Genomic DNA, 20,157 nt, shown 5'->3' on the forward strand with positions numbered 1-20,157 from the left:
AAATATCTAGGTCTATATTTTCAAACACATAATTGCAAATTCGTTTCAAAGTCATTACTAGGCATATGTAATCTGCAAACCGATTTGCTGGATTGAATCTATTAGGTAAAATAGATTCATTATTTCACCTTGTTATTGTTATTTCCAATATGATACTTTGGGGTAGGGAGCATACGGTTTCACTATTATACACATTGTGTTCCGACACAAACAGTGACGCATTTTACGCGCTGTGTTCAAGGAAACAACTCGGACTGGATCTCCACCAGCCAATGGGAGCAGAGGGGGATCATTTAAGAAATCACTGATATTACCAATGCGTCAAACATGAGCGTGTCAGCGGGACCCAGGGCGCGTATAAATACCGCGAGGCGACCTGGAGAGAGCTAGTCCTTTTGGAGAGCGCAAAGACAGCGAGGAACTCCTCATTTCACTTCAACCGATATTTATTTATTTATCTATTTATTTATTCTGAGCCTTGCTTTGGGATGAACAGACTGCTTCTGAACTTCTTCTGGGTGGCAGCATTCAGCGCACTCCTGTCCGCGCCGGGGCTCCGGGCTTCTCCAGTGGTTGGGCAGGAACCGATCCGCTGCGCCCCGTGCTCCCCGGAGCGGCTGGCCGAGTGTCCCGCGGTGGATGCCGGCTGTGAGGAGGTGCAAAAAGAGCCGGGCTGCGGCTGCTGCCTCGCCTGCGCGTTGAAGAGAGGTGACTCGTGCGGGATCTACACTGCGCCCTGCGGCTCGGGGCTCCGCTGCTTGCCCAAACCCGGAGAAGCCCGACCCCTGCACGCGCTCACCCGAGGACAGGCGGTGTGCACGGAGAACCCCGAACCTGACCAGAACCAAAGCGACAACACGCCAGGTACCAGCACTGTAGCCCTTTCATCCTAATAGCTCCTCGTGAGGACACAATAGTCCTCGTGTCATCTTGCTGATTCAACCACTGCTGAGATTTCATCAGCGTTGACAAGCCACATGGATATTTTAGATGTTTAGATATGAATTCAATATTATAATAAGTAAACGGCGAACAGTAGGATCGACTACTGAAACGGAACTTCAGTTTATTTTATTTTTTAAATCTGATTTATTAACTATTAAATGTGAATGTAAAAGCGCGCAATCTGTCGAGTTCCGTATAGCGCAATGCAAATTAACGCCAATGTCAATTAGTAACCTATAGGCCTATTTTAAAAAGAAAACAACAACACCTCACACACACATAACTTCGGTGGCGTGTCAATTTATAAAGAAAATTATAAACTGAAATGATAAGACTTTATCATTAAATATAAATAGACTAATAGACTCAATAAATAGACTAAGTCACACTTTATCGATTTACCGGTTGAAACGAATCTTAATGGGAAGCACGTGAGCGACGTCCCGTTTTTATGGTTACGTTCCCAGGCGTCTTCTATTCTGTTCATTTAGCGCCTTTTTCGCCAAAATATGCGCTCTGACCAATTGATCAGTTTTATCATTAACGAGACGTTTAAAAACCAAGTTAAATCTGTAGCCTAAAAAAGGAAAATTATTTATTTTAATCATCAAGATTAGAAGGTCTGGTCCTGCCACCCCGCCAATAATGCCCTTCTTGTGTTTTCCTTTCAGATCACTCCGAGTCTCATAACGGGCAAACAGCAGTGAATGAGGGCAGCTCAGGGGTCTTCGTGACCGGGCACGGCAAGCCCTTCGACCCGCGGGTCATCACTGCTAAGGAGAGCATGAAGGCCAAAGTCAACGCGATACGCAGGAAACTCGTGGAGCAGGTGAGCTTAAAGCACCTCAATTAAATGGATCCAAAAGAGACGCGTAAAAGGTTTATTTAGGGAAATAAAACGAGACTCCAGTACCATGTTCGGCCACAAGAGGGCAGTAGAAGTCTTCTTGAATATCGGCTATATTTGGGATGAGTGGTTCAATGCTCTTTCAGTGCAATTGCATTTAAGAGTGAGTGTACTTTTGATGGGTAAAAAAAATTAAATAAATAAATTATATATATATATATATATATATATATATATATATATATATATATATATATATATATATATATATATATATATATATATATATATACATACATACATACATACATATATATATATATACATATATATATATATATATATATATATATATATATATATATATATATATATATATATATATATATATACACATTTTATAATTAAAATGATGAAAGTATTGAATAAAATAAAAAGTTTGTATAATATATTATTGTTTTTATAAACAATAACAATTATTAATAATTATTTATAGTAATAGTTTTCATTATTATTAGTAGTAGCAGTTGTTATAATAATATGGTAAAGTATAGGGTCCAATTCTCACTAATAACTAGTTGCTTATTAGCAAGCCTATTATTAACATATTGGCTGTTTATTAGTGCTTATAAAGTACATATAATGCATGACATCCACAATCCTACCAATACCCTAAACCTAACAACTACCTTATAAACTATTAATAAGCAGCAAATTAGGACTTAATTGAGACAAAAGTCATAGTTAATGGTTAGTTAATAGTGTGAATTGGATCTTAAAATAAAAGTGTGACCAGGAATATTAATAATACCACTGATAATAATGTCTTAAACAGCTGAAACCATTTTATTTTAAAACCTCATTCACAACCACTAAATGAACGTCTGTGTTTTTAGAGATATTTGAAAACCCGTTTTATTTCAAAGATGTCTCTTAAATAATCCTATTTGATCTTTGTAGGGTCCTTGTCATATTGAACTGCAGACAGCCCTTGACAAGATCACTAAATCACAGCAGAAACTGGGAGACAAAATGAACAGATTCTACCTTCCCAATTGTGACAAGCACGGTTTCTATAAAGTCAAACAGGTAAGAAGGAGAGCCTTGCATGCAAGTATGTGTTACAGAACCACCTAACGTCTCTGGGATCTAAATCTTAATGTGGGATATTCATCAACATGATGATATACGTGTGATGATGGCCGAGTGTTAGAACCACACTCCACTGAGAACTGTGTTTCTAGAGAGTGAAACATCCCTCTCTCTGTCTGTCGTCTTCGCAGTGTGAATCGTCTCTGGATGGTCAGAGGGGGAAGTGTTGGTGTGTGTCATCCTGGAACGGAAAGAAGATTCCTGGATCAAGTGACCTGCCAGCAGATGCCGAGTGTCCCGAGGAACTCAACCACTGATCTGTGTCTCACACACATACATATTAAACCACTGATTTTTATCATTGTATATATATATATATATATTTTTAAATATTTTAGTATTTATTTATTGTTAGTGGTGGTATTTAATTCAGGTACACTGTTTTTGATTTGTAAACTCCTTAAACTCACCGAAAAAAAATCTATTTTTATGTAAAGAAAATGAATATGCATTTTACATGAAGTACCCATACTTATTTATTTAAACTGAATGTATTCATTTCAATATCTGGATAAGAATATTTATTCTTTATGCCTTATACATATTTTTGTATGGTGTAAATCTGTATATTTTGCTGTATATAGATTTCCTTCAGGCCTGCTTTGTTGGAAAGGAATGATATGGAAAAAAGCACTGCATGACCAAACCTCTTTGTCACTGTCCGTACATTGCCATATTTTTTTATACTGTATATGTTTTTATTATTATATTTTACTAATTAATTACATTTTTTGGTTTGTTTTATAATTATTGATAATAGATGGGCATAAAAGTGGGAATCCTTTTCCCCCCACAATTCTGTGTTTTTTTTACTTGCAAAAGTATTGATCTTCACAGCTTTTGAAACGGGTAACTGCCTGTTCCTACCTCTGCCTTTTTTTTTTTATCAGGTGTTTGTAAATTACTTGTCTGTATGATCAAAGTGAGGTTACAGTCTTGCTGTATTTGTCGATCACATTTATTTTTTTAAGGGATGAGGAAAAGAAATTCAGACGTTGCTTCCCTCTAAAGCAGTCGCTCAAGTGTATGATATATTTTTCATAGTTTGTAATTGTAAGTCATTGTGTGAAACAACAACTAAAAATAACTATTTAATAAATCATCTTTACAAGCAAATCAGTGTCTGCCGTTTAAACTCGCCTTCGGGTCAGACGAGAAGCTGCGGTGAACTATGAAGCAAGACTGAATCAGACTCGATTAGTAATATCCGGACAAAACACCTGAACATAATGCGAAAATGGTTAACACTCACCACAAAGTGCAAAAATCTCTATTGCTCTCTCTGGATTTCTCCTGCCAAGCTTGATTATGTTCTGTCTAGTCTATATTTAAAACTGCCAGCAGGCAGAACTGTGTATGTGTGTGCATATGTGTCCTTATCGTGGTAATCTCAAAAGGGGTGGACTAACTTTAGCTCTGTATTTTGGGGATCCGGGCTCCACTCTCTCTATGGTGCCTTTGACCTGGGCTGTGTTTTTGCTGGCCAGCCAGCAGTACACCCTCCTCTTTTTCCTGATGACCAGCCTCCGCAACACCACCCCTTTACACCTTTATCTCAATTTTGTAAACCGCAGGAGACAACATTGAGTTGCTTCATTGAAAATATCCAGCCCTACCTGACATTAGGGGTGTCTAAATCACTTGATTGGTAGCAAACAAAACAAATCATGCAAGTAATTGTAACACCTCGTTTGTGGTTTTGCGATTAGTATTTTCATGGAATTTTAGAATTCATTATGGACACCTAAAATTAAGTCAGGAGAAAAAAAAAACAGTTCCTTCCTGAGTGTTTGACCTCATCTATATGAGTGATTTCATTTCATGAATTGTGGCATCGCAGCTTCTTTTTTGAGAATTGGCAGCGCTGACATGGCTTGGACAAGCGAATAACTATGCTAATGTGAATGGGGTCTCTGTGTGTAGGTTTGAGGAGTAATGACCTGTGTGGGGCTCAAGCTAGAGTGTGAAATGAAGCAGTTCAAAGATGTTGACCCTGTTACACACAAGATCTTAAATCTCCATTGCCCCCGGCACTCTGTTATACTAATGACAAAATTACTGTAGCTAGCATATACGCTTTCTGTGAAAGGACCATTGTTTTGAAACTCTTGATGGTGACAATAGTCACCTTACCTAAAATGAATGAATGCGAACCAAACACTAAAAACTAATCTGACCTAAATACTATAGGGATAGTTCACCCATAAATAACAACAACAACAAAAAATCTGTTATTTCCTCACCCTCATGTCATTGCAAATCTGCTGAACTGACAAAGCATTTGAACAACATTGGACTCCACTGACTTTCACTGTATGTGCATATGCAAATTGACAGAATTTTCATTTTCAATCCCTTTAAAATTGCAATTCCATTTAGAAGAAGCTTTGATATTACAGTCTGTCAATGTGTTTACATTTTTTATTTAAAAAAAAGACATTAAATACAAATTATATTTGAACCAAAACATTTCCTTTCTTGAAGGAAGAGATAGCTGTATAATTTTAGTAGTTTAGTAACATAAAAAGCTTTTAAAATAATAAACATTTTAAATGAAAGAAAAAAAAAGCAATTACCCGTGAACGGAGGGATCTTTAAAAGTGACTTGCGGGCGAGAGACCCTGGCATTGCACAGAATGAGGATGGCAAGCTTTCTTGAAGATCACCTGGCTTGAACATTAACCTTGATGTTCTTTGTAACACAAGCTTGGCCTCAGCTTTACTTATTCTTAGCGTTCACTTTACTTTAGCTTAGTTTAGCTTAGGTTAGCTAAAGTTAAGCTTAGATTTAGCTTAATTCAAACCATAGAAAGGCCTACATAACCTGAAGATTCAAACTAAAGAGTTTTTAAACAAAACGATTCGAGGACAGCGTCTTTGCTAAGCTAACAAATGACACATTGTACTCAGCTCTGTAGATAAACAACAAATCTAAAACAAAACAAAAGACTTTAGTGATTATATTCCCAAAAATATGCTGAGTTCTATGTTTCACTACTGTGCAATCAACAGGTCATTGAATTGTTCTCAAAGACATAGTTTGGATCAGCTTATATTTCTTTCTTGGATAAATAATCTTTTTAGCATAAAGTTCACATGCCTCTTTAGACATTTAGCTGGCCTGAAGCAAAATATCTATTCATATAAAAAATGTTTACAAGTCATAATTACAAGGTAAGGAAGGGTTTATAGCTTAGCATACTCTTTCCCCATAATCAAGTCAGATAAGGTGTAGCACCAAACATTTTTGTTTGTCTTTTGTTTAGCTGTTGGGAAAGGGGTGAGCTTTTTGTCGATGCTATGCTAACGAGCTAACGTGTGGGCTACCTCTCTGGCACCCTCCACCTTTCAAGTCTTTTCTCAGGAGGTCAGTTTTGAGAAAACAACACAAGCCCTGGTTATCCAACATGGCTGCCATGTTAGCCTGTAGCTTTCCTACTGGGATTGATATCGATGTTTAGAGAGACAGAGGGTGAAAAAACCCATGCGACACATTTCCGCGCAGGTTTTGTTAAGGCATCGATTTCACAAACTGCCATAGCTATGCTGATTTCTCAGCGGTAATTCAGGGCACTGTAGCGTTACGGTTACATTCAAACCCATAAACAAGATGTCGCGCAAGATACATGCTTGCAGCAAACGTTTAGAAATGTGATAGACAATGATACTGAGCGACTGTGCTTCATGATGTTTTGAAGGTGAGATAAGGCCCACGCGGAGCATATCACTGCTGTCCTGGTGACACAAGCTAACAGCTATATGTCCAATATAAGATAATATACTTTAAAAAAAAGGGTGTTCACCTAAGTATGTCCTGGTATAGAATCGTTTACAATTGGACAAATTGTTTTATTTATCTGTTGGCCGTAGTAACAGGCTGGAGTACGTGTTCAGCAGGGGCCAAAGTGCATGGAGTGCTTGTGCTTCAGATGGAGTCGATGGCTAGAGCCGCCTAGTGCCACGGAGCATGCCCAGTTTAAACGACCCTACACCAGGAGGGCAGAAACAGGAAGTGGGACTAAGAGAGAGCCGCTGGCAGAGAGCGATACACGCTGCAGCAGAACAGAGAAGGAACAAGTACACAACATCCCTCACGTACACAAGAGTACACATGCTCAGACTTAGCGTACCATTACGGAGTTATAAATTCGCTTGCACTTTTGACTATGTTCACATTTCCCTCTCAGGATACACTCCAGAACTGAAGACATGATGACACTCTCTCTGTCTCCTCTTCTCATTCTCCCCACTCTCCTGAAGTGTAAAGTGAGTTGCTGGTCACGTGAGTCCATGCCTCAGCATACAAGTGGGAGGTCAGCTTTGGGACAGCACTTTAGAATTTGTATTCATGTGGTTCTTCAGGGGAGATATCCCTCTTTGTCTCCCTGTTTCCACCGCTCTGCCTCTCCCTTCTCTTCACTTTGACTCCATGCTAATACAGTGGACTTTCTCCTTTCCATCAAAGCCGGGTATGGATTGTCCGTACTTGTCTACGCACCAGCAGTAACCTCTTCTGCGCCCTTTGGATGGACTGCACTGTGGGGAGAGTGGGTGAGACAGGAAGAGAAATGCATAACCATATGATATTTGGACGGGTATATGCAAAACAGACAACATGCTCCAAATGGAAGAGACAGTGGCATAAACACATATTTCTCATCACATCGCATGTAGGTGAGAGAGAGTAACAGGAATACTAGAGCCAGAGAGAGAAAGAGAGAGAAAGATTGGGGTAAAGGAAAGCCAGAGGGGATTCAAGGGGAAGTATGTAAGGAATAGAAGGACAGAGCAGTATACAGTATACAAAATATGCATTCTCTTTTGTAATTTGTAACTTAATAATAAGGCACACTGATTATGATTTGTTGCCATTTACAGTATCGTGTCCTGATAAATTAACAATTTGCCTGAAATTATAGAAAAGAAGATCGACTTACTGTGTATTTATTCTTAATGATGATAAATTAGCTCACACATCACATTACAGAAGCAAAAAAATTTCCAATTAAACATTTCCCTTTCTTTAAGTTTTCACTTAGATTTTGAAAAAGATACCAGCTTTTTTGCATTTTTACGTGGACACTAGGTTGCACGTAAAAAAAAAAAATGTGTACATACATTTCATTATCAGTTTAGTACTCACTTGAATTCTCTTAATTAAAGCAACAGAACAAGAGACGGAAACATCAACAACAGACGACTGCGTTGCAAGCACTTGTGCGAGAGAATCAGTTTTAAACCAGTTTACAGACATTTTTATTGCTTATAACTTCTGGAAAGAAATCGCGCAAACACTGGACAAGGATGAAATATGCATATGCTTTGCGTTTGCATTAAAATATGGTAGTATGGTTTGGGCTTTAGTCTACTAGCTTAGCACTATTAATAGATGGTTAAGAAAAGCTCTTTTAATAAGCTATTCAGCAAGATATACATAGTTGAGATGAGCATTTCTGTGTATGTGCTATCTGAAATGGATCCCTCAAGCAGCCTGGTTGTATTATTTTAAATAGTTATCTAAAAGTATCAAAAAAATGACTATAACTTTAAATTTTTTACCATCACAATAACTAAGAATGAATGTCATGATGAATATCAAAATATGCTTAGGCCTATCTCGTGACTGGGTGTAGTTATTTCTCTTCTGCTCGTCTTTCTCTCCTTTGGCAGTGAGCTGGAGACATGTGATAGTCAAACATCGCATCTAAGTTGGAAGAATCCATGCCTGCCATTCACAGTGAGTGTGTTTATGTGTTTAAGAGAAATAGAAAAATCAATGCATCAAACAATCTGCCTTCTGTGGTTCAGGGGAATTTAACGGACACAGTGAGGTGTACACACATACAGTACTGTAAAATGATCTGCAGTGTGTTTACACGCAAGCTTTGACAACTTGTGAATATCAAAATACACATAAACACACACAACCAAGTTTTGCTTTTATGAGAGGCTTCAATGTCTCTGTCAGCCTGCTGCTGATGAAATTGTTATTTTGCGTTCATAAAAACAGTTGAAAGTGAGAGGTTAAATTCGAACAAGCTAAAATATTTGCCATGGACTGTTAAAGAGCTTCCAGGACTATTTTAGGAAACTGGCATCAACTCAAAGTCATCTGGAGCTTATTATACTACGCAGGCAAAACAAATACACACACATACACACAAACAAACATGCACACCCACCCACACACACACATCCTCGGTGGTATATTCATTAGTGAAAATCTATTCTTTCAGACACAAGGGAAAGAAAGAAAGAAAGAAAGAAAGAAAGAAAGATAAACAGACATTGTGCGATGAAGGAGTGGATGAGTCAGAGAGAGAGAGAGAGAGAGAGAGATCAAAAGCAGTTTTATTGAAAGAGTACCAAATTAAAATACCTCAAGCAGAACAAGAGCAGTCTGGGAATGAAACCTGGCCTCTACAATGGGTTGCTTCAAATGTTCATCCTTTCAATTTCTCTCCACACCCACTCTCTGTTTTTGCTATAACAAATATTTATATTTGCCTAAATATGTAACATATCACTAGACTTTTAATTTTTATCTTTTGGTTATGAGTTTGCCCGAGTCTGAACAAAAGAGAAAGAATAAGTGTACAGGAAGCCAGTGCTTAATTTGTAAATTAAGTCCCAGAGCTAGGACTGGAAAAAAAATTAATTGTATGAAAACAGTTACACTTTGTACTTTTTTTAAAATGTTGCAAATTATTGACCACGTTAACATTATACTTGCTTATTCATCAAACATATGGTCATTGCATCAATTTCTTGCAGGGGCATATGAGGTATGGGATCCACTAAAATAGGTGCTGGATCCAATTCCAGAGGAGGTAGATCCGGATCCTGCTTGTTCCGGCACAAATTAAGCCCTGCAGGAAACTACTCAGTGCTGAGCTGCTATGTATTATGGGAATGTTCCATTCAAACTGTACAGGCACACAGGATGCTTTCTGTTTGATGTAAGAGGGACTAATAATGATTAAAGCAAAGTATTTCATTGTACTGCTAACCAGCTAATAAATGTGATATCTTTAATGTAAATAAAAGTTTTTGTCGCATATGACACAATGTGCAACAAGACTAATTGTTGAATGCACAATTTCTATGTATTTGCTGCCCCCGAGTGAAAACTCATTAGTCCCATATCTTGCTCCACATAGCAACATAGTGAATGTGTAGTTAAGACATGTTGTAATACTCTAACTGGCATCCCATATGACCATCACACATTACAATACTGTACATACCCTCAAAACACATAATGGCTTGATTGATGATTGATTACTGCATGTCTAAGCATGTATGTGTGTATCGGAGAAAGATAGAGAGGAGAAACTGTGTGTATATGTAACATATACATAAACATACATATATATATATACGTATATATGTGTGTGTGTGTCACAAAGCAAGCCTCAGTCAGTCGACGCTGGACCATAATGATGCCCTTATGGGCAGCAGGAAGGCGGAAGGGCATTAAAAGCAGCCACAGGGTAAACACAGACTCATAAAACACCCAAACACACACACATTCACAATATGTGAATGCAACAACTGCATGTGAATTAGAATGGTGGTTGTTTTCTTTGCCAAACTACGAGCAGTGCATGCATGTATGTTTGTGTCTGTTAGGTAGTATGTCGTTTGGGATAGATGCTGCCCCTTGAGTACATGATCATTGCATACTCATTTTGTTGCAACTGCAAGCACAGACACTAGACTAAGAAAAAGTATGAATATATATATATATATATATATATATATATATATATATATATATATATATATATATATATATATATATATATATATATATATATATATATATATATATATATATATATATCAACAGAGCCTACAAGTCAAAAATCAGAGACAAACTGAAAGTCCAGGAAGAGCTATTTTGGAAAAGCCTGTGTCTTTGCGAGGTGTAGAATGAAATATATTATGTGTTTGGTGCATGGTTGACCATAACTGTGTATTGGTGTTTGAGTGAGAGCATGTGCACCCTGGATCATTCCCAGCAATGCCTGGCATTCTCTTCTAGTCTCTCACCACGCATCACTGAGATCCTATTCAGCATGAGAGCTTAAGTGGACTGCCTGGCCCTGGGAGAGCTAGGAAAACCAGTGGATAAGGGGGCCAAGCAATGCTCCAGCCTAGAGCAGAAGTACAGTAACCTAGGTGAGAAATTTGTCTGGATTGGGATGGGTGGAGGGGGGATGGCGGCACTGGGGCCAGCATGCCTGGCCTCCACTAACACACTGAGCCAATTCATATAATCAAGGATAAAATTAGCATGGATTGGACTCTGCTATCCCCAGGAATGGCCTTCAGACACACATACCCCCACATACATATACAAACGCTCCCATTACAGATCTTATTCTGGGGAGTGTAGGGACACCCAGGCATCCAGGACATCTACAGTTTACTTGTGTGAGTATGTATGCACAGGAGTTTGTGCAAGTTTATTTTTAATGGCAAAATAAAAATGAATGACTCCGATCTCAGGGTCGACCAAGACTCAGGCTTCAGCTCACCACGGTGGAAGCAAAGGGATTTCAGTTGGAGTCATCTGGAAGCGAATCTGATCAGCTTGATCTTCATCGAGCACACTCTCATGTATGGACACAGCCTTTCAGACAGATGTTCTTCTACTATTACCAGAGATCAAAGCACAGGGGTTTGATCTTACGAAACAAACTAGGATATATTTGTGCACGCCAGATACAGGAGAGGATGTGGCATGGCTTGAATGTATTATGTTGTTTGTGCTCAAGTACACGGTTTGTATTTTGCTGGTTTGTTATGTCTCCTGCTGTCACTGTAAAACTAACTTATAGTGATTGATTAGTTGTTTTGTTAACCTGTCTCTGTCCTTTCTTTCAAACATGGATTTTAAATGGCCATGGGATAGTCACGTACAGCAGAGTACAGAGGGCAGGAACAGGATTGGAAAATGTCAAAGCCAGATTTGCTCTTACACTTACTGACAGAACACGAGAACGGTCGCCAAAACTTTATTTGTTACAGGTGCCACTATGAATCTCTCTCAGGCAATCATGCAAACCATCTGTAAGAACCTTGTCTCTTCCCTTAAGGGTTTGCTGAGACCTGAGACCTTGAGACCTCAACTTATCACTTTCTCTACATTCTGAGATCTAGCCCTGGAGCACTGCCTGTTTTATTTAAAAACCCAGGGTCCGTTTAATGGGTTACATGTTCAATGTAACCACATGCTATTAAGCATGTGTGCGGGTATACGACTGCATATCAGCGCACTCCAGTGCACAGAGGTAGGCTCCAAACTTTGAAGATTCAGCATGAAGCAGCTCCTAAGCAACATGTGTTTCACATTGATCTCAATCTCATCCTCTTTTTGAAACCCTTCCATCTCTATCTCTCCTTTTCTCAGTAACCACAGTGTTGTCATTAGGCCTTCAGGGGTCACTTTGGTATCTGTCAGAGTGTTTTTTTTTTTAAAACCCAACAACAAATAATTCCCAAATTCACCCAAACTCATTAGGGCCATTCAGACAAGGTCCTTTGACTCATGTTCTTAATAGGGGGGTTGTGGGTGACTCACACATTTCCGAGAATTGCATTTGCCCCCACCAACTACCTTGTTCAGACTCACTCATGCACCCTGTCAATTCAGGAAACAACAGATACTTTCAAGAACCAGCATGCACATATAAATAGGCCCCCACCCAATTTCCAATACTGTTGTGACAGTTGCCATGACAGTTAACTTATCGTCTTGTACATGGATGCTGGTAGAATAATAGTTTGAGCAGCTGGGCTGATTACAGGTTACATGTTTGATCCCAGGTAAGGATGGCCTAAAAATAGCATCCCTATTTCTCCCTTGAACAAGATAATTAGTCAAATGGGAGATAGGCCCTGTAATTGGTGCAAAGTAAGTGACTTTAAATAAAAAGCATCTGCAAAAGGTAAGTCAAGGCACTTGGTTAAAAGGTATTTACCTGTTTTTTCTTGTAGAAACCCTTTTGGTCACAGTTTGGAATGTGGAAGCCTCCTGGGTTCAGCACATTTGAGATCTTAAAAGTCTTCATAACACTCTCCATCTTCCGACGACACGGGCCCTGTACAAACACACAGACAATGCAAAATTACAGGAAACATCCTACTTACAAACATGTCAGGAGATTTGAGAGACAAACAAGGAGAATGGGAACTGAATGTACTCCACTCCAAAACATGCTTTGTCTCAAAAAGAGTGCTTACATATTCAGTTTCTCCCTTTGACTCCAGACTGAAGTTGTGAATATCTGTATGAACTGCAATGGAAACTGGTTCTCCTTTAAAGATCTGACTTTTCTTGTTTTGATTTTTTTTAATAATCACTTCTTTGGGGTGCGGCATATGATCTATGGGCTTTATTTCATTCCTCTGCCCTCCCGGTATGTCCCCGGAAACAGTTGTCGTGTCCTGGACTGTCTCAGCAACCCCTGCGCCTGTTGTCCTGGTATCATTGGACACAGTTTCCCTTCCTTCCTCCTCAGGGTTATCTGAATCAAAAGAGAAGTGTATTGATAAACAAGTACAATCTGACAATTAACAAAAGCATAATTTGTACAAAAGCATGTTTGCATTAAACAGAATAGCACAAGAGGTCCAATCCTGATCCTGGAGGGCCAATGTCCTGTAGATTTTAGTTCAGTCCTGCCCCAACATGAAGAAATGTCTAGCAGTCCTGAAGACCTTGATTAACTGGTTTAGGTGTGTTTAATGAGGATTGGTCTAAACTCTGCAGTATAGCAGTCTTCCAGAAACAGGATTGGACAGCCATGGAATTGCATAAACCTAAACATCTAACGACAAACAGTAGTTCAGTGATGACGTCAATTTGTAGGCCATTCCAGATGGCTAATTTGCCATCAGTTCCCTTGGGAATATCTCATGGGTTGGGGTTTTAGCATAGTGGTTTTCGATTTATGAGTAAGGTTTAATGTGGTTAACACTACTTGAAAAGCCTTACTGAGTCATACCTAAAACCAGAATTGTGCAGTCGTTGTGTTTATTTAAAATGTAAGTTGCTACATAAAGACTACACAACTTGTCCGATTCGTCAACCCTGTGGTAATTGTAGTCGTTATTTAGCAACATTTATTCTTTGAAAAAACTCAGAAGCTTCCAAATGCAGTTCTGAGCTATGACTGCGTAACTTATGCAGTAGAACAAAATGTGAAAGTCTCTGCAAGTAGTGTTTACCACAGGCCTTATTTTACTCATAAATCGAAAAACCGCTATTCTAAAAAAACATTGGAAATTCCAGAGGGAACCCATGGCTAGAAAATGCTAATTCTCTTCCAGATTTTTGGACTGCAGGCTGAACAGTTCTATTCTAAGGTTTTTTAGTTGCTTTTACAAGCACTCATTTATACTATAAAGTGTAAATGCTCGTTGAAAGAAGAGAAAGAGATATAGAGAAGGGGGATGGGGAACCAGAGAAGTGATAGTATTTATAGTACACCAAGATACAATCGTTATAGGCAGAGGACAGACCACCTGACCCCAAACCCAGAAACCAAATACGGCTTCAGGACGGAGCGTTTGCCTGCCTTCACTAACATGGTTCGGTAGGATGGTCTAACCAACAAACATCACATGCTTTCCTCTCTGTGCCCAGCTGAAGCTTTGCTGTGGGTGCTCACAAAATCTAATCAATGCAACTGTGGTTTCATTGTGGTTGAAATGTCCTTTCCTCTCATCCCAGACCATTCCCCAATATGTGAAACCTATACTTATCCTACTAAATAACATTCAGATGTATAATTAGTGCATTTGTATCAACATCCCTATTTCACATAATTATTATTTACTTTTAACTACAAGACTCATGATAAGAATAGTTCAATCTCTGATTCCATCTACTCTTCCTTGTGTCATAAAAAAAGTGTGAATTTGCAACTCAAAAGGCATTGAGAACAATGTTAAGGCTGCTCTTTTCCATACAATACAAGCAGATGGTTACCAGTAACTAATAAATAAAAAAATGTGATTACACTTTGTGTGATGTTTTGGGATGTTCAGATAGCATATGCAAAACTTCTTTGCTTCTTTAAACAAAGCACACTCATGTACAATTTCCATTGGTTCTCATAAAGACAATATCATGAAGGTGCAAAGTTGGAATGTGCACAAACATGAAGAGGATTTGAAAGTTTTTTTTAAAGCGAATAGTGGTTGTATTCGTTTTTAAAAGTGAAAAGTAGTTATGTTTCTTCTAGAAAACTTTGTAAGGCTTTTTCTATGCAATAACAACGTCTACATTGGATGCAACAGATGAAGTCTGTCTACATTGGATGCAACAAAGTGACAATGGCAAATCATTTTCATTTCATAAATAGAACAAGGTAGCCGTTTACCGTCAGTGATGTGTTGTGTCACGCCGCATCCAGTGTAGAAAGCATCACTGATTATAATGGGTTCTATAGCATTTTGTCGTATTGCACCGCACCGCTCAAAGCCAGTGTAGACATGGTGTTAAGTCATATAGACTACTTGCATGCTGCCCTTTAAAGCATGACTGTGTCCAGTAACCAACCAGTCCTTTAATGGAAAAGGGCAGCTTGGACATTATTCTAGGTAGGTACCATGGGGTTTCGAAATGTTTTGAGCAAGGATACAGTAAGTAGGTGTTGATGCAAATTCTCTTTCATTTTTCCAGACAAAATATTTGCTCTTGTATGTCACTTTGATAAGAAAACCTCTGCCAACAAGCTAAATGTAGAGAGCTTGTCGCCGACACTGATTTTGCATGACAACTTCATTACTCTTTTAAATGTGTCTTTGAGCAGCCATTTATAGTGGCCAAAATGTAAGCAATTGAGACATGATGTCCCAAACTGCACTCTAATTTCTGTTTTTACTAACTGCATGGTAATTTCTCAAATGCAAGCAAAAGCAGTTGACCAGTAAAGGGTCCGGCGAGGAGTGCATTTGTCAGCTTCAACAAATGCCTGGCGAGAGCGCTGGGCGAAGATAAATTATGGCATTGTTTAAACATGCTGTCCTCTTGGGGTTTTACAGCTCTTGTCTGTTGAGTAAATATTCAGTCTCCGGCCGTACAAAACAAAGCAGAGCTCTCGCAGGAACGAGAGACTAATAAACAGCTGGAGCAGAAGAGAAAGAGATATTTAGAAAGAAAGACAAACAAAACCTGCCATTAAATATGGAAAGTGAGAGAGAAAGTCTGGGAGAGAGGGTGGTGGGACAGGACTGGCATCGATAGATAGATGAAGGTGCAAGTCAGAAAGATCTGAATATTGTGAAGTACTGTAGAGATAGTGGACAGTGTTCAGCAGGGTGGAAGAGTTAAGTAAAAACAGATTTTCCATGTGAGTGTATGTGAGTAAGTGCGCACTTGTGGCACACCAAACACTCCTCTGTAGCCATGGAAGCTGCTCTCCAAACCAGAATTAAACTATGCCTTCATTGACGCTCGCTGACATAACATGAACAACAACAACAGCAACTTCTGCAACATAACAACTCGAACAAGGTAAGTAATTGTAACGACGGTTAACAACATGAGCTACATGTTGTAGCCTGCTTCCATTGCATGACCCACCGTACCTCTCACATAAACAAATACAGGACAGAGGAAGATAATGGAGGGCCATCTAATTCGGGAACTTGAAAAACATCAATATTTAACCCCAGTGTAAACTTTTAGAACTTTTTAAGACTTTTTCCTGCACCTAGTGGCCAACCTAGTCACTCAACCTCACGTATTTGTTCAATCCCATATGAGCAAACAATTTAGCATTTTGGCAAAACAGGCAGAATGTGAATGACAGGGTGAAACAGATGCAGGGTGTTTTCTTCTCTAAAGCAAAAATGAGAGACTATGCACACGGCAGGTGAATTTCACTACCGAGTCTCGTGACAAGAAGGAATCTACCTCATCAAAGAAATCTGCGCAATTAAGTATATAACTGTATACGCACAAACAACGTCATAACTCATAACCTCATGATCTTTCATTGCTCTTGCTACATCACCATTCCCACCCAGAATCACGCTGGGCCACACTGGTACCAATCAAGCCCTGCAAAAATATCATAATTCATGTGTGGAAGAGCCATTGGGGCGGAGCCACGCACACCATGGCAATGGAGCCCTGCTCTCTGGTTGGCCTGACTATGTAATTACCATAAAATGTGGTATGATGGGAAACGAGCACTGAAAAGCAGCATGGGCTCAAATGAAAGGGCAGCGGAGGGAGAAAACATGAGGTAAGGCACTACTGTAAAACAGTTGGCACCCCCAAACTGCTTTTTAAAAGTGACTCTGGGTCCTAACAATAGCCTTTGTGTGTGTGACAATGTCATGGTTGATTGCTTCAACACATCACTGCGGCTCAGTCAAATAACTAGAGAGGGTAAAAACAAATTCAGTCGGGTAGCTTGACGTCAGTTATGACCAAGATCACCACTATTTTGGCTTTGTGGGTCCGCTGCCTTTCCTCTCTCAAGGAATTTATTTGGATGAATGTGTTGGCTAGGTGCAAGCTAATAAATGTGTATTAAGAGATGCTCAATAAAATCTTTGGCACAGGTGGTGCCAGATCTACTGTATTCTCAGCTTGCTCACTAGGAAATGATTTTGTTAGAAGTCCTTTGACATATATGCCAAGGCCAAACATTTTCATTTCACTTGTTTCTTGACACTCTCAATGGAAAGCTCGGAGTTCCTGAGCCAGTAAACAGCTAGAGAGCATCATTCACAAAACGGTGATCTCCACTCTTCTGCAGGAGCTATATATAAACGAATGTGGCGTTCTTAACGATTGGGTTGGTGAAGCCAAATTTTAGTGCACACACAGATACACAGAGCTGTTTCTCTCTCCATCTCTGGCTCTCTCGCTCACACACACATGCACACCACACACATAAAACGGCATAGAGAGGCTGCTGTAGCACCGAACCTCAAGAACAACGGTGGTAGTGTGGGGCCGTCTCATGGTGGCTGGACTTCATGACGACTGCCTGTTACCGGAGGTTGCTGCGTCATGCCGGTGTTCAGAATCTCTGACCTACCTGCTCAGGATGACCTACCAGTTATATTTAAAAATACAATATCTCATCAGGCAGAAAATAACCTGTTGGGGTGCATTACCAGTGCAATGTGATAAAAACACAAGCTGAACATGTAATGCAGAAAATACATATCAGGATGTAAACATGTGTAGCTGTGATTTTATTTGTCTGGAGCAACCCACAACCCTAAAACCTTGTGCATACTGCATTCTGAGAGGTGCATCTGATTTTTAGAACAGCTATAAACCAGTGAAGACTGTTTGGAGATGCTAATGTTTAAAGAATAGGCATATAGTGGTATGAGTGCAGTAAAGCTGTGGGTATGTGCACTGCATCTAAAGAAATGTCAGTGAAAAAGCTCCCCAGCTCCCTACAGAGAGAGAAAGACGAGCCATGCATTTATTAACCTGTGAACATATTAACCATGTTATGCACAGCAGAGTAAACTCATAATGATACACATCTGAACGCATAAGCCTTACACCCAACAGTGTGGATAGTGCTTGTTGGAATGTTAAAGACACCACACATACACAGGCTGTAAATTATGGGGATTTGGGTGTCTGACCCCACTAATTAAGGCTTTTCTGCTGAAAAAAAAAATCTTAATATAGTTACCTTGTCTCCCATCCTAGCTAAGCTGGTCTTTACCATGTTGATCCAATACATTAGCCCAACTAAAAGCTTGGAGACTAAGACCATCTTTAACTATCTATCTATCTATCTATCTATCTATCTATCTATCTATCTATATATATATATATATATATATATATATATATATATTTACTGTTCTTTATAAATACATGTGTATACAGTACATGTGTTTATATGCTTACCTGTATGTACATCCAAAAAAAGTTAGATTACAGGTTATAGTCAAAAATTCACTTCTGAATAAATCTCCTTCGCGTTCAGAAGTAACCATAGCAACAGTAGGCTGCTTGAGTGTGTATCAGACTCTACATATATGTAACGTAAGTGCGGTCATTATTTGTAATTTATTTAACATGCATAAAATAATAATAGTTTTCTTTAAATGGTCGTTGGCGTTTGGGTGGCTATCCCCCTTAAAGTCATTGAATAAACAGCACACTGCGCATACACACAGGACACGAGCAGACGCTCACGCTGAGTGGTGCGCGCTTACCTTGTCCGTGCGATGGATTGCCGCTGTGCTTTTTGTCCGCACACACGCCCCGACCCTCCAGCAGAGCCTGCAGAGGTTTGCTCTCCCCTGGGCGATGTTGACAGCTCAGCCCGGTACCGCAGCGCCCCGTGTACACTCCGCACGCCTGGCCCTCGGTCAGCGGGCAAGTCATGCAGCACCCGCAGCCCGGTTCCTTTACCGGCTCGGCGCAGTCCCGGGGCAGCGGTTTACACAGCACCATTGCCCCGTCGTCACATGGCTCGCAGCGGACCACAGGGCTGACGCTTTCAGCCAGTCTGGCGAATGCTGCGAGCAGCGCGGTCAGGCAGAGCGCACACAGTCCCGTCATGGAGCCGAAGGGCTGGACGCGCGCACACTCACACTGGGGAAGATGCGTGGAAAAAACGGTACGTCAGATCACCTCACAGGAATATATGATTACACTAAAGCCTGAGCTCTCAACATATGCCTTGGGAAAGTTGCGGCGCTTTGGTTGTGCTGCTGTCACGTCGGTTTGACTAGACTGTTAACTAGCGGCTGGGTCTCTCCATCTGTAAGTGAGTTCAAGTAGACCTTCAGGTTTTATACAGGCAGGAAAAGCACGGGGACTAAGTCACTCCCCCCGTATGAATTATGTAGTCACCGGTCTCGGTCTTAAGGGACCGCACGCATCCTCTATAAAATCCTTCAACAGGGAATCTTGCGCGCGCTTTTAGACCGGTCATTGTTGTCGCACTTAGAAACGCCTAAGGACGTCTCAAAGCAAAGCATGTAACTAAAATATAATGCACATCAAAAATATCATTAACTTATGCAATATTTTTTAAACTTTTTTTTATTTACTTTTTTGTTTGTTTGTTTACCCCAACTACTAATGACACGCTGCCTGTCCCAATGGGGTGGGGATGGGGAGTGCAATACCTTTATACAGTGCGTGCCATTGTAATGATGATTCCTCACGCGTTAAATTCAGCATGGCGTCTAACCTGACT

General features: G+C 39.8%; 2 protein-coding genes across 2 annotated transcripts; one reads left to right on the forward strand and one right to left on the reverse strand.

The window, feature by feature from the left end:
• The first annotated feature begins 328 nt into the window (after positions 1–328).
• igfbp1a (insulin-like growth factor binding protein 1a) lies at positions 329–4,060 on the forward strand. Its single transcript, XM_052535085.1, has 4 exons — positions 329–864; positions 1,617–1,774; positions 2,753–2,881; positions 3,076–4,060. Exons 1-4 carry the CDS (start codon positions 489–491, stop codon positions 3,199–3,201), a joined length of 789 nt encoding a protein of 262 aa, XP_052391045.1. The 5' UTR covers positions 329–488; the 3' UTR covers positions 3,202–4,060.
• Positions 4,061–5,350: 1,290 nt separating this feature from the next.
• On the reverse strand, positions 5,351–19,744 carry igfbp3 (insulin-like growth factor binding protein 3). The gene is made up of 4 exons (XM_052535084.1): positions 19,166–19,744; positions 13,196–13,479; positions 12,934–13,053; positions 5,351–7,480 (listed from the first exon to the last, which is right to left on the reverse strand). Exons 1-4 carry the CDS (start codon positions 19,512–19,514, stop codon positions 7,361–7,363), a joined length of 873 nt encoding a protein of 290 aa, XP_052391044.1. The 5' UTR covers positions 19,515–19,744; the 3' UTR covers positions 5,351–7,360.
• Between the last annotated feature and the right edge of the window lie 413 nt (positions 19,745–20,157).

The sequence above is a fragment of the Carassius gibelio genome, chromosome A20 (genome assembly GCF_023724105.1).
Source record: "Carassius gibelio isolate Cgi1373 ecotype wild population from Czech Republic chromosome A20, carGib1.2-hapl.c, whole genome shotgun sequence".
Classification (NCBI taxonomy): Eukaryota; Metazoa; Chordata; class Actinopteri; order Cypriniformes; family Cyprinidae; genus Carassius; species Carassius gibelio.

What these genes read in the sequence shown, in the direction of transcription:
- igfbp3 (XM_052535084.1), bottom strand. Translation starts at nt 19,514, where the DNA reads ATGACGGGACTGTGTGCGCTCTGCCTGACCGCGCTGCTCGCAGCATTC. An exon ending in CAAAGGGAGAAACTGAATAT is followed by an intron (nt 13,054 to 13,195) that starts GTAAGCACTCTT and finishes GTGTTTGTACAG; the next exon opens with GGCCCGTGTCGTCGGAAGAT. An exon ending in GTTTCTACAAGAAAAAACAG is followed by an intron (nt 7,481 to 12,933) that starts GTAAATACCTTT and finishes CTCTCCCCACAG; the next exon opens with TGCAGTCCATCCAAAGGGCG.
- igfbp1a (XM_052535085.1), top strand. Translation starts at nt 489, where the DNA reads ATGAACAGACTGCTTCTGAACTTCTTCTGGGTGGCAGCATTCAGCGCA. An exon ending in CCAAAGCGACAACACGCCAG is followed by an intron (nt 865 to 1,616) that starts GTACCAGCACTG and finishes TTTTCCTTTCAG; the next exon opens with ATCACTCCGAGTCTCATAAC. An exon ending in GCAGGAAACTCGTGGAGCAG is followed by an intron (nt 1,775 to 2,752) that starts GTGAGCTTAAAG and finishes TGATCTTTGTAG; the next exon opens with GGTCCTTGTCATATTGAACT.